The sequence below is a fragment of the Polypterus senegalus genome, chromosome 9 (assembly GCF_016835505.1).
Source record: "Polypterus senegalus isolate Bchr_013 chromosome 9, ASM1683550v1, whole genome shotgun sequence".
NCBI lineage: Eukaryota > Metazoa > Chordata > Cladistia > Polypteriformes > Polypteridae > Polypterus > Polypterus senegalus.
Genome location: NC_053162.1, coordinates 40,095,031 through 40,108,283, shown reverse-complemented (window position 1 = coordinate 40,108,283; position 13,253 = coordinate 40,095,031). Strand labels below are relative to the sequence as shown.

Sequence of the window (13,253 nt, the reverse complement as noted above, 5' to 3'; positions counted from 1 at the left end):
TATCTAAAAAGGGTCTTGCAATTCATGCAGCTTGTTTTAATTAAGTTTTAGCTCTTTGTTAGCTTTTTCTTTAATTATATAATCTAATCCTGATTTTCTGCTTATGTACGCCAACTCCATTACTCTGTATTAAGGATACATAAAAAGTAAAACATTGTGTTTCACTCCAAAATAATTTTTAAAAAATCATTAAAAAGCCTTACTGTACCCAGTTTATATAGTGTCCAACACTATCTCAGTCATTTTAACTTTCATTTTATCCAGGTTTTTCTCATATATGAATAGCAGTTAGGGCAGCACAGTGGCGCAGTGGGTATCGCTGCTGCCTCGCAGTTAGGAGACCCAGGTTCGCTTCCTGGGTCCTCCCTGCGTGGAGTTTGCATGTTCCTCCCACAGTCCAAAGACATGCAGGTTAGGTGCATTGGCAATCCTAGTGTGCGCTTGGTGTGTGTGCACCTTGCGGTGGGCTGGCGCCCTGCCCAGGGTTTGTTTCCTGCCTTGCGCCCTGTGTTGGCTAGGATTGGCTCCAGCAGACCCCTGTGACCCTGTAGTTAGGATATAGCGGGTTGGGGTAATGGTTGAATAGCAGTTATTGCCATTTCTTTGAAAAGATAAATCCATATTCTTTTATTATTTTTGTGCAGTACCATGCATGTTAAGAACAAGTAAGATGGGAAATTATATCGAAAAGATTACTTCTAAATATTTTTTTTCTCATTGCAGCAAACTGAGACACATTATAGAAGAGATGGTGATGACAGAGCGGGATTATGTTCGTTCACTGCGCTATATTATTGACAACTACTTTCCTGAAATGGAGCGTTGTGACCTTCCTCAAGACCTGCGGGGGAAGCGGAGCATCATCTTTGGCAACCTGGAGAAGCTCTATGACTTTCACAGTCAGTATTTTCTGAAGGAGCTGGAGAGTTGTTGCAACCACCCGTTACGAGTCAGCCATTGCTTCTTAAGACATGTAAGTATTCTTGATGTGAGTATATGTATAAGAAGACATTTAAATCCATTCATGGTACACTTAATCTATTATATTACTGCTGTATCTTGTGGCTAACACCTCCAAACATAATAGAACACCAAGGGAACCACAATATAAGCAAAATAATCAGTTTATTACAACAAAGAAGTAACAATACACAAGGATACAAGGCTTTGGAGGCAAAAAATACAAAAAGGGAACAAGTCAAAACCCCTTTACACCTCTCCCAGACTACTCAGTTTAACTTATCTCCCAGATGAACTCTTGTCCACTCTATGTTCACACAAGCAGTGGCTATTGGCCTCTCAAGTGTTTATCCTCGGAGTATGTTCATTTTGGGTCTCCTGTGAAGCACTTCCAGGTCAGATATAAAACTACAAATCACTTGATATCTCCTGTGCAGAGACCCATCTGGCAGCCTTAGGTATTCTTATCAGACTGCTAGTTGATTTTTTTCAAAAAGGATCAGACAGCCCTGCAGGAGCTTCAATAACAACCTCCTGCCACCAGCAGTTACAGGTGTAGGGAATGAGTAATATTTTATAATAAATTCCTTAACGCCCTTCCATTACACACACAGAAAAATCAAAGGGACTGTCTTTCCTGAGTCTCCTCCTGGCATACCTAACAGGGAAGGTTAAGATTTGCCTCCTGTCTGGGATGTAATAACAACAACGGCTGATTCAAGTCCTGACCCCAACTACATTTTTGACATTTAAGCTTGTTTACCTGTGTTCTTCATTGTTTGGTTTACCTTTATAATTATGCTAAACTTAAAACACTTAATGTGTCAAGTGAAATCATCCTGTAGGTTATCTTTTTAAAGAATCAATTAGTTTTATTTGAGCATTGCATAAGAAAGAAAGTAGGAAAGAACTAATAAATTACAGCGTGCAGACAAAGTAAAACCACCTGGATAAAGTTCTGGGTGGGTTGCTTTTCCTTCCTCCAATCAAAAAATTAAATTAGCATAAGGGATGAGCAGTGGGACAGATTTAATCACACCATAGAAAAAAAGAATAATAATAGAACAATCGCATAATAGAGAATCACATAAGAATCGCATAAGAAAGTCAGTCACAATCCCAGCATGCTTTTTCTAAAATTGCATTAATGAACTCTGTTCATCTTTTATAATACTTTTGGGCGAATCTTCTTATGGAGAATTTTATTTTTTCTAATTTGATACAATATAGAACATTGCTTATGGACTGAATTATAGAAAGTGGGTTGGGAGTCTTCTAGTCAAGCAGGATAGGTCTGCGTGTTAGTAGTGTGGTATACACTAATACAATGGATTTATCCTTATACACTTTAATACCATTCGGGAGTACACCAAATATCACTGTTAATGGATTAGGTATGATTATGTCACCAAGGCTCCCTGAGAAGTATGTAAAGAGTTTTTAATTTAATTTAGTGCGCTCCAAAAATATATGGCCTAGTGATGACGGAGGTAGATGGCAACACTCACATCTTGTTTTTTGCCTCTTTATATGCCAGTGTGCACAACTAGTAGCAGTAAATCCTGTATATTACAAAGCATTTTACTGAAGTGCATTCTGGATTAGTATGATAGATGGAGTATGTAATTTACTAAACTAGTTACATCGTTTAACTGTTCTGTGCTGCAAAAAGTAAGTTCAAATACCATCTCTAAAAAGTCATTGTTTCAAAGGAAAGCTAAAACACGTGTTTTTATGTTTCCTATGCTGAAGTACATTTTTAATTTATGAATATTGGTTTACTGCAAAATCAGTTGCACTGTGTGCAATATTGTAATTATTTTTGCAGCCCAAAGAAAATACTGCTTATGGCCGCTTCACCCTGTACTGCGTACAAGGTTCTAATTTTAAGTGTGCTTTCTCTCTCAATTTACACAGAACTGATGAAAGTTGTGGTTTGTGTTTCTGTTTGTATGATTTTGTTGAGTTTGTAGAAATTTCAGTTAATAGAAATTCATTATTTCTTTAATACAACAAAAATCCTTCTTACAGTCTGAGACAATTGTTTACCTCAGTCTCTACTTAAACAAAAGCTAATCCTTTTATTTATCTTCTTTAACAGATTTTGTATGTACAAAAGGACAAGCATATTTTACTGTATTTGTGATATTCAACAATCTAAACATTTGCAGCACATAAGGTGTCTTTATTCATGATTAAATGATAATATCAAAGCAGATAAAATTACTTTTGTTAAAGAAACCCAGTGAAACTTTATAATGTTTTTTGACATTTCAGCAGATTAAACAGCTCTGATATTTAATAAATGGATTCTGAATCTAATGAAACAGCTTAATATTTAGTTTCTTTGTTGGGCTTCCCTTTGTCTACGGGAAATGGTCTAGACAAAAGCAGAGACTTTCAGCCCTCTCTTGTTTTCATGGGCCTGCTGCAAATGAAGCAGTGAAAAGGATGGAGGAGGAATTGTAGGAAATGCAAACAGATACGTAGAGGGATTTGACATGTTTAAATATTTGAGACTTAATCGATTGTCAGTTGTACTCCTCTTAAACCAGCCTTTGAAAGGTCCTGTTTAAAACATACATTGAAGATTTTGACAGGAGATAATTCTAAGATCCTACTGCTACGTTACACCAGTATACTTTGCTTTTTATGATTATTGTTGTTGTCAGAAGGATTTTTTTCTCATTTTGCTTAGTCCACTCTTAATGTTGAGATTTGAAACATGATTAAAGGCATACAAAAGGTTAATGTTTCTCAAGTAAAAAATGTATATCCTAATTAAACTTTTGCTTTGTCAAGTTTTGACATGTTTTATAATGAATTTTGAAATGTAATTGAGTTCACAAACGTGTAGTGTACCGCATGTTGAATTTTTCTTGTGTGTTTTTTCCTCTCAATAACTCTGATGAATGTTTGCCTTAATGCAACTAATGTTTAGTTTTTTTCTTTCTCAACTAATTACAGCAAGACCAGTTTGGAATGTATGCCTTGTACAGTAAGAACAAACCAAAGTCTGACTCCCTTTTGGCCAGTCACGGAAACATATTTTTTAGGGTAAGAGCTGATTTTTTTTGTGTGAAGTCTCATTTTCAGATTTGCTTTTATGGGTTACTTAAAATATCGTTTCGCAGTGTATGGAGGAAGCCTCACTTTGGCTTCTCATTACTTACATTACATTATCTTATTTTTACTTCTTTCAGTTTAAGCAGCTACAGTTGGAAGATAAAATGGACTTAGCTTCATATCTACTAAAACCAATCCAGAGAATGAGTAAATATGCGTTGCTCTTGAAAGACCTGTTTAAAGAGTGTAGTGAAGCTCAAGAGCAAGAGCTTAGTTACCTCAGAGCTGCAGCAGAAATGGTCAAGTTTCAGCTTCGCCATGGCAATGACTTGCTGGCTATGGATGCTATTAGAGACTGTGATGTAAGTATCGGCATTTGTCTTTTGTATATTTTTTCTTACCTTATGGAAACATGGATATATATAATGTACACAGACTACTCTGTTTGAATCTGATTTACTTATATTCCTAAGAAGAAAGGATTTTACTGTGTTTACTGTGCATGTGAACTGTAAGTCAACCTCAAAAAAGTCCTCATTAGTCCAAAGTGAAGAAAGGGAAAACAGTTGAGATACACATAAATATACAGAAGTTAATCTTTACATTTTGTGGGCTTTCTGATTATAGAATAAATTATACCAGTAAGAGGGTCCTATACAGGATACATAGTTCCTTACTTTTAGTAAGTACACAGAATATATTGCAGAAGTATAGAGGAGAAAATCAAAGAGTTGCTCTACAGTCCATTTCCACACTCTTCTTTGTAGAAATCTTTTTGGCAAAGTGTTTTCCCACTGTCTGATTTTTCTCCAGAGCTGTCTGAGAGTTGTAATTATTAGTACTAGGGTGTCTGGCAATGTTTGAAAGTTAATGTGGTGGGAGGGTAACCACCTGCAGTGCTATCCTCTTATAGACCTGAGCATTTGTTTCTCCAGTGAGATAATCCTGTCTGACTTCTGAGCAAGGGCCTTTCTAAACTGACTTTAGTGTTTTTTACTTTGAGGTGCATATTTCTATGGCATTTTACTTTACTTTAAAAGTATGCGTATTTTACATTCCAGAAAGCATTTTTACATGCTTGCGATTCCATCCATTTTAATAGGTTAACCTGAAGGAACAAGGGCAACTTGTCAGACAGGATGAATTTACTGTTTGGTATGGACGAAAGAAATGCCAACGGCACGTATTTCTATTTGAAGATCTAGTTCTATTCAGCAAACCCAAGCGAATTGAAGGAGGCCTGGATGTCTATATATATAAACATTCATTTAAAGTAAGATGTCATCTTTTTCCCTATGAAGTAAAAACAAAGTATTTAGAGTGTTTAACTTGGTCAGAAGTTATTTTTTGTACTTGTACTTTGTTCTAGACTGCAGATGTTGGTCTGACTGAAAATTGTGGGGAAAGTGGCATGCGCTTTGAGATTTGGTTCAGGAGGAGAAAATCCAAAAATCAAACCTATGTCCTTCAAGCAAGTACACCTGAAATCAAACAAGCTTGGACCACTGACGTAGCAAAAATACTGTGGCAGCAAGCTACTAGAAATAAAGGTAACACATGCTTGAAAAAGCTAAGCTAGACAAAAGGAGGAACAGTTTGCTTGAGATGTTTATATTACATTTTATTTATGTTGTTCTGCCAATAGCTGTTGCATTGTGTTTTTCTTGTAGAAATAAGAATGCAAGAAATGGTGTCGATGGGAGTAGGAAATAAGCCATTTTTAGATATTAAGCCAAGTGATGCTGCCATCAATGACAGAGCAATTGACTACATCATGAAAGGAAGAGGTTGTTTTTTTATTACTCTACTATACAGATATACTCATTATGTACCAGACGTAAACTTGGCATTAACTGACTAATGTTTAGTGTCCCTGTAACTTCAAACAAAGCGGTACTAATACAGAAGTATGTGTGTTGCACTTGTAGTAAGTTTAAAGCCTCTTTTACAACCAAAGTTATCTTTTTATTTCAATTCAATGTTATTTTCACCATTAATTGGTTAAGGACACTTAGTTCAAAGTATGTATTTTAATTAATAATAAAGTTATAACAATAAAATGTTAAATAAATATCTTTAATAGTTTCACAGTTATTGCTGCTTTAGACATACACAGGTGATTTGTTTTATTTATGGGATTTGGTCTTTAAGTTTAAGTCACTGCTTATTTAGCAATAAAATACCAATAGTTAATAATATTACTTTATACCCTTTTCTTGTGTCTCCAACAGTACAAAAAAATAGCTATGAACATGTTATACTTTTGAAGAACCTTGATGAGAAGTTTGTATTCTAATGAATTCTTAGACATGCTCTCCTGTTGTTTCAGGGGCCAGGACAAGAGCTTCCATTGCAGTGTCATTGTTTGATCACTCTGATCCTTTTAAGAGGACACAGACACCCATTTCAGCAACTGGCAGCCCTATCATTAACAGTTCTTCCTCCTCATCGTTATTGGGGCCATTGAATCTGCACATGTACACAAATCAGTCACTGATGTCTGGAGGCGTCCTTACAACTGACAGACCTTTCTGTATCAGCACCTGTATAGAAGAGGATGAACAGGAGCATGAGACAAGCAGTCAACCTTCAATGAGTACGTTTGTATTTCAGATGAAGCATAATTCCAGTTTGGGTATAATATTACCTAACTCAGTAATTTTTACACACAAAAAAATAGAAAGCAAAACAACTCGGCTTGTACTTTATGTAGTATTTGAAGATCATCTTACCAGGGGTTCAAAGTTCAATAGTTGCCTTAAATAGTGCACTATAGTAAGTGTGCATACGTTTGTTATCAATCAGTTTATTTATTGAAAAACCTTAATTTCATTTCTGTGTGAAAATGGGATATAGACTGTCCCAGCAATATTGGGCAATACAGTAAGGCAAAAACCAACAGCTGACATATCACCAGTCTATTGCATGTTGCATTTTTTCATTAACACACTCACTCTTCATTATACATGGCTAATTTTGGGTTGTCAGCTAACCTAACACACGTACTGTACATATTTTAATACCTTAAATACACCTACATTCAGTCCACAGTTTTATGTGCCAGTATATAAATGAAATTAAAAATCTAATTGTTTGAGGATGGATTACATATGCAGTTAGGGCTAGTGCTGTTTTGTACTGGTGTAAAGATTAAGTTTATTACATACAAAAGGGAAGATACCCATTTAGAGAACTCTGTCTTTAACACTGCACCTGCTTCACGTTGGTATTTTTCCTATCTCCTGAATCAAAAAAAAAAAGAAGGAAATTTTGAAGTAGCATTTTGTCATTTTGTATTTGTATGAGGCAATGACAACATTAGAATTCCTGTGGCTTCTGCTAGCAGATTGCATTGTTCAAAGTACAACTAGAAGCCAAAATATTTATCTTAATTATTTCTGAAAATTTACCAATCAAGTTTATTGACCAATCACAATTAGACTTCTATTGTAGTGCCCTTTAAAACTTGAGGAATTTCATCCAAAACAGGGATACATACTGTAGACCCATTCCAGGGAGCAAGTTCTGTGGGGTGGTATTTCCTGGCAAGCACCATCTGGAAGCTGGGTAACCCATGTAGCCAGATCAGGCTCAACCCAGCAAAGATCTGTGGAATATCTGTGTGGTCTGACTGTTTTGGCATTGCATTTATTTCAATGGAATATATGAGAGGTTGAATGCTAGGCATTTTGTGGGAAACAGTGGGACAGACTGTAATGAATCAGAACTTGGTAATGGAAACTGCTTTTTTGCATGTGGAATATTCTATCCATTGGCTCCAGCAGACCCCCATGACTCTGTAGTTAGGATATAGTGGGTTGGATAATGGATGGATGAATGGATATTCTAGCAATAATATAAAATACTAATTCAATGCCTTATCACACGTTTTGAGGGGTTCTTTTGAGTTTTTCTGGATGTATATTTCCGGGTCCCCAAGACTGTTTTAGGTTGCTTGCCTTGGTCTGTTGTTTGGGAGAAGTGTCAAACATATTTGGTTCTGGGGCCATTTTCACATAACATTCACTCCCTATACTGATTCCCCATCATGTCCACTACCTTATCATTAAGTATTACCTTTTTAATCATGTATCTTTTTCATAACTGGAATGTCAAGGTTTAACTACAGTGCATCCGTAAAGTATTCACGGCACATCACTTTTTCCACATTTTGTTATGTTACAGCCTTATTCCAAAATGGATTAAATTCATTTTTTTCCTCAGAATTCTACACACAACACCCCATAATGACAACGTGAAAAAAGTTTACTTGAGGTTTTTGCAAATTTATTCAAAATAAAAAAACTGAGTAATCACATGTACATAAGTATTCACAGCCTTTGCTCAATACTTTGTTGATGCACCTTTGGCAGCAATTACAGCCTCAAGTCTTTTTGAATATGATGCCACAAGCTTGGCACAGCTATCCTTCGCCAGTTTTGCCCATTCCTCTTTACAGCACCTCTCAAGCTCCTTCAGGTTGGAAGGGAAGCGTCTGTGCACAGCCATTTTAAGATCTCTCCAGAGATGTTCAATCAGATTCAAGTCTGGGCTCTGGCTGGGCCACTGAGGATATTCACAGAGTTGTCCTGAAGCCACTCCTTTGATATCTTGGCTGTGTGCTTAGGGTCGTTGTCCTGCTGAAAGATGAACCGTCACCCCAGTCTGAGGTCAAGAGTGCTCTGGAGCAGGTTTTCATCCAGGATGTCTCTGTACATTGCTGCAGTCATCTTTCCCTTTATCCTGACTAGTCTCCCAGTTCCTGCCACTGAAAAACATCCCCAAAGCATGATGATGGTATTGGCCGGATCTGAGCATCTCAGAGCATTAATGCTGTTCTTCCAAATCATGGGGGTCTATTCATTTTGTGAGAATGCCAACTGAGAAGGCATATTAGTACATACCCAGGACATACTTAAAGTATTACGTATCTTAGATGGACCAGAACCGATTGGGATTCATCTTAAGAAATTCAAATGGGTTTAGTTTGTAAGGTGAGTTGATAGCACTTTTAAATTAAAATGAAAATATTTTGGAATTTCCTAATTGGAATTGGTTCAGAAAGGTAAAAGAAATATGTAACACCCAGAGAACTGTTATCAGCAAATGTTAGAACATTCTTTTTATGAAGAGAACTGGCTTACCTTGAGGATAAGCAGTCTAATTTCTTGTTTGTTCTTTCAGCAACAGAGAGCTCAGAGTCTTCCTCACATTGCATGTCTGGCAGTGGCTCCAGTGGTTCAGACAGTGGTTGTGTGTCCAGTATACTTCCTGAGAACCTTTCAGAGGAACCCGGCTCTCCCTGTGATATGGCCTGTTACTCTTATCCTGCCTCTCAGCACAGCTCAAGCGCCACTTCCCCTCTTGAAGAAAAAGCCAAGTTCAGTAACAGCCAGTACATTTCAGCTGTAAGTATAGTGAAAAGAAGAGTATTCATTCAGTGAGAGAGTATAGTTGTGTGGCCTTTTGGTTCAAAGTTGGAGCACTACATCAGAAATTAATGATATGTGTGGCTGGCCCCATAATTGCTTGATATGTAACCTGTAATGAGCACACAGGTCTGTACATTTACTGCTCATTAACTGACATAATAAAGGATACACATGTCTAAATTGGCATGATCGGGAGTGGAATACGACCCAGACACAGACAGGTAGACATTGTTAACAGCACCACAACACGTTTATTTACAACTATACACAGTGAAACACAGCACACAGCCTACTTTCACCCCCAAAGTCCAGGCCTGTGTAGGTCCGCCTCCACTCCTCTCCTCCGAGCTCTATCCTTCTCGTCTGCCGACTCCAGCCATCAAATGGAGTGAGGCGGCCCTTTTTAAGCTTACCCAGACGAGCTCCATGTGCCTCCCGATTAGCTTCTGCCGGCCCTTCCTGGTGTGGTGGAAGTACCGGCGGCACACCCAGAAGCACTCCAAGTGTCCCTGGTACTCCAAGTGTCCCTGGTCTTCTTCCCCCCAGCACTTCTGGGTGTGGTAGAAGTGCTGAGGACCAGGGTTCCGCAGGCATTGGGGCGCCTCTGGTGGTGACCACAGGCCCCTATAGGGTTGAGCTTCTAAGCTCTGTTCCCATGGTTCCCAAAGCCACCAGGGCAGTCGCCCCTTCATGGTCTGGAGGAGGCGTAAGCCCTCCTCTGGTCTTCCAAGGAGTATTGGGCAATCACAACCCACAAGAACAGCATCAGTGTGGACTGACTTTGTAGAAAGATGCAGTTTCATTCTTTCATTTGGTGATGACTTCACCAGGATCTCCCATAGGTTCTCAGCTGGATTGAGACATAGAGACCAGGGTATGGTTTACACTGTAGTCATGCTCTTCAAGTCATTTGTTAACCGATTATACCCTGTGGATGGGGACATTTTCCTTGACTTTTGCCCACTGCTCAGTACTGATACATCAGCCTATTGTTCACAAAAGCAAATTTTAGGTGTAATAATGGACTCGTTCTCATGGACACTTCCTGACATTAAGCATGACTAGATATTATTTATTTCATTATCTCACCTGCATTTAGAAGAATGTGTATGTCTGTTTTTAATCAGTGTATTCTTTATTTTGTCTTGTACCTGTAAAATTGCTTTTGATAATGTCCTTAGAATCAAAATTTACAGAAACTTAGGACCCAAAAATGTGTGCATATGTGTCTGTATTTTATCTATAAAGTGTACTATATGCTTTTACTTTAACACATTTAAACACACTGACTTACCACAAAACCTGCTTGCCTTTCATAATAATTTCAGGTTGCATTAAACCCCTAATTTTTATTGTTATAATAATCCATGCTTATGTACATTTTAAGACAAGTTATTAACATAACATAACCATTTTGATTTAGTCCATTTGTAATGGCTGCTTGTCTCATCTGCAGAAATCAGGTCAAATCATAAGCCCATCCACAGTAGTGTGAGCGCTAGGATCCCAGCTTTGTTGAGAGTAAGTGGGGCGTTGCTTTTCTAATTTTACTTGTGCATCGATCTGTGTCTTGTATTGTGCTTGTGTATTGCTTCTGCTAGACAGGCAATTGTTCAAAGCAATATACTGGAAAAATGATGTTGTCTTATCCTGAGCAGAGTTGTACAAAACTTTTATTTTTCCTCTAGTTTCACCATGCTGAGCCAATACTGTGCATTTTTTCTTCTTAGGTTTGATGTTTGTCTTCTCTTAAAGACAGTGATGAATCCAGATATTGGGAGAAGTAGAGCATTTAATCGACTCCTCTGGACTTTGGTAAATCTTGAAAAACACTGTACTTGGAATATTTGCACTCCCAGAAGAAGCCCGAGCTTTTGAACTCTTTTTGCAGCCCCAAGGACAAATGTTTGACTGCACATATTCTTCTGTTTATGTTTTTGAATTCAATGCGTTTTGGCTGTGTATAATTTGGATATTTTGTACATAAGTATTTTAATAGCTTTCAATTTTTCCTTTTATATTTCACCATTTTAGTGGAACACTGTTAGATAATTTAATTGCAGTTTCTGATCCATAACTGGAAGAAGGTGTAAACTGTTTACATGTGGATATTTGGTCAAAGTAACATGTAAACTGTTAGGCCGCCATGTTTATATTATTTGCGGAATAAAAGTTCACAGTAAGGTGACATTCTGTGTCACATTTACTAAAGAGCCTCAACATGTGTACAGTATTGTACAGTTTATAATCTTTATAATCTGGAATCTACATATCCACGGCTCAATTCAGTGCACATGTAGAAAGTCATTCTAATCGTTGCTCCAACATTTGAGGGAAAGCTGAGACACTAGTTTTTTTTCTTCTGTGTGTTTTTTTTAATGCAGCTCTTTCACTGCATGCAACCACTCTATTTTCAAATACCACTCTAAATATTAACATTGTGCTAACATTCTGATGTGCCTTCTTTTTTATTTTGTAAAGGCACACTTGATGTTACTAGTTCATATGCAGCATTTTAGCAGTTCTTGAATTCTTGTAAATAAACCATACTTTGTAGCTGAGCTGCTCCGTGGTTTAGGGAGAGGGTCATACGGTTACAGATCTTTTTACATTTGTATTAACTAGCAAAGCAGGGACTCAGTAAAGTGCCATTCATAACCTCTAATAAATTGGTGGGTTTTTTTTTTTCTCATTTAGAGTTGCAGCAGGAAGTGTTTACTGTGTTAATTTAAATGTATTCAATAAAGATGAACTGCTTTGCATTTAACATCTTCTAAAGTATTGTGGACGCCTTTTGGAATTACTGTAAGAAGGTATATGCAGAAACTGCAAAAGAGGTTTTAGGAAATTAAGAAGAAAAGAAATAAGAAATTGATCACAGTATGAACATGGCAAAATATAAAGGAAGAGGAGAGATAAAGAAAAACTTCAAAGTCGTTCATAAGGTGCAAATGGTAAATTTCATTATAAAGAAAAAGTTCTAAGAGGGTTTTAAGTTTTGTAAAAGAAACACCATACAGTAGACAGTGTCATGGGCTGAGGATAGCAGTAATGGCAGCAGCAGTAGTAGTAGTACACTCTCTGCCACCATGAGAAGCAGGAATACATCAAAATATACATCTCCTGTTATTTATAGAAAATACAAATCAGGTTATCTGATTGGTTTCCATACCTCTTGCTCATATTAGGGCTTTACTTGCTGTCATTTTTTGCAACAATTGGGTGTTTATTTACATGTTTTTGGTTATTTTTTAACCTTTACAAGTTCATTTTATTGCTAACATCACAAATGTTCAAAATTGTGCCATAGACAAACAATGGACAAAATTACAATGGGAACATGTTAAAGATTCATCACTATGCTGCAGTAATTTGTGACACCTCACATAATTTTCTTTTCATTTTGATTTAGATTCCTTTATCTTTTATAAAAACATTCCCAAGACACTGAAATGTATATCATGAAAACCATAAACATCCATAAACTGAATTTTTAATAATATACTTGTCATCCATCCTGACTCATATTATTCATGATGCATAATAAGTCTATAATCTTGAGAGTAAGGTGGTTGGGAGCACTAATTATAAATTCATGCAAAAATGTTTATGTTGTGAGAATAAGCGCTTCACCAGCGCCAACACGACACAGACTGACAATGGAAGCACGTGTGTGCCTCCTCAGCAGGGCCATCAGATAAAGGTGGGTGGACCTGTGGTCTTACACTTGGACCTCTACTCCCTTCTTGATTCGACTCACCTCTGCAGGTATGTCTGTCTCACCCTTATAAATTA

General features: G+C 37.2%; 1 protein-coding gene across 1 annotated transcript in view; it reads left to right on the top strand.

Annotated features, from left to right (window-relative positions):
- plekhg4 (pleckstrin homology domain containing, family G (with RhoGef domain) member 4) overlaps positions 1–12,225 on the top strand; it is a 183,003-nt gene extending 170,778 nt beyond the window's left edge. Inside the window, exons 16-25 of the mRNA XM_039762361.1 lie at positions 724–973; positions 3,928–4,017; positions 4,164–4,388; positions 5,129–5,299; positions 5,396–5,576; positions 5,697–5,813; positions 6,356–6,622; positions 9,211–9,434; positions 10,915–10,979; positions 11,189–12,225. Of these exons, the coding sequence (XP_039618295.1) occupies positions 724–973; positions 3,928–4,017; positions 4,164–4,388; positions 5,129–5,299; positions 5,396–5,576; positions 5,697–5,813; positions 6,356–6,622; positions 9,211–9,434; positions 10,915–10,953 (1,564 nt within the window). The 3' untranslated portion in view covers positions 10,954–10,979; positions 11,189–12,225. The remainder of the gene's footprint in view (positions 1–723; positions 974–3,927; positions 4,018–4,163; positions 4,389–5,128; positions 5,300–5,395; positions 5,577–5,696; positions 5,814–6,355; positions 6,623–9,210; positions 9,435–10,914; positions 10,980–11,188) is intronic.
- Positions 12,226–13,253: the final 1,028 nt, after the last annotated feature.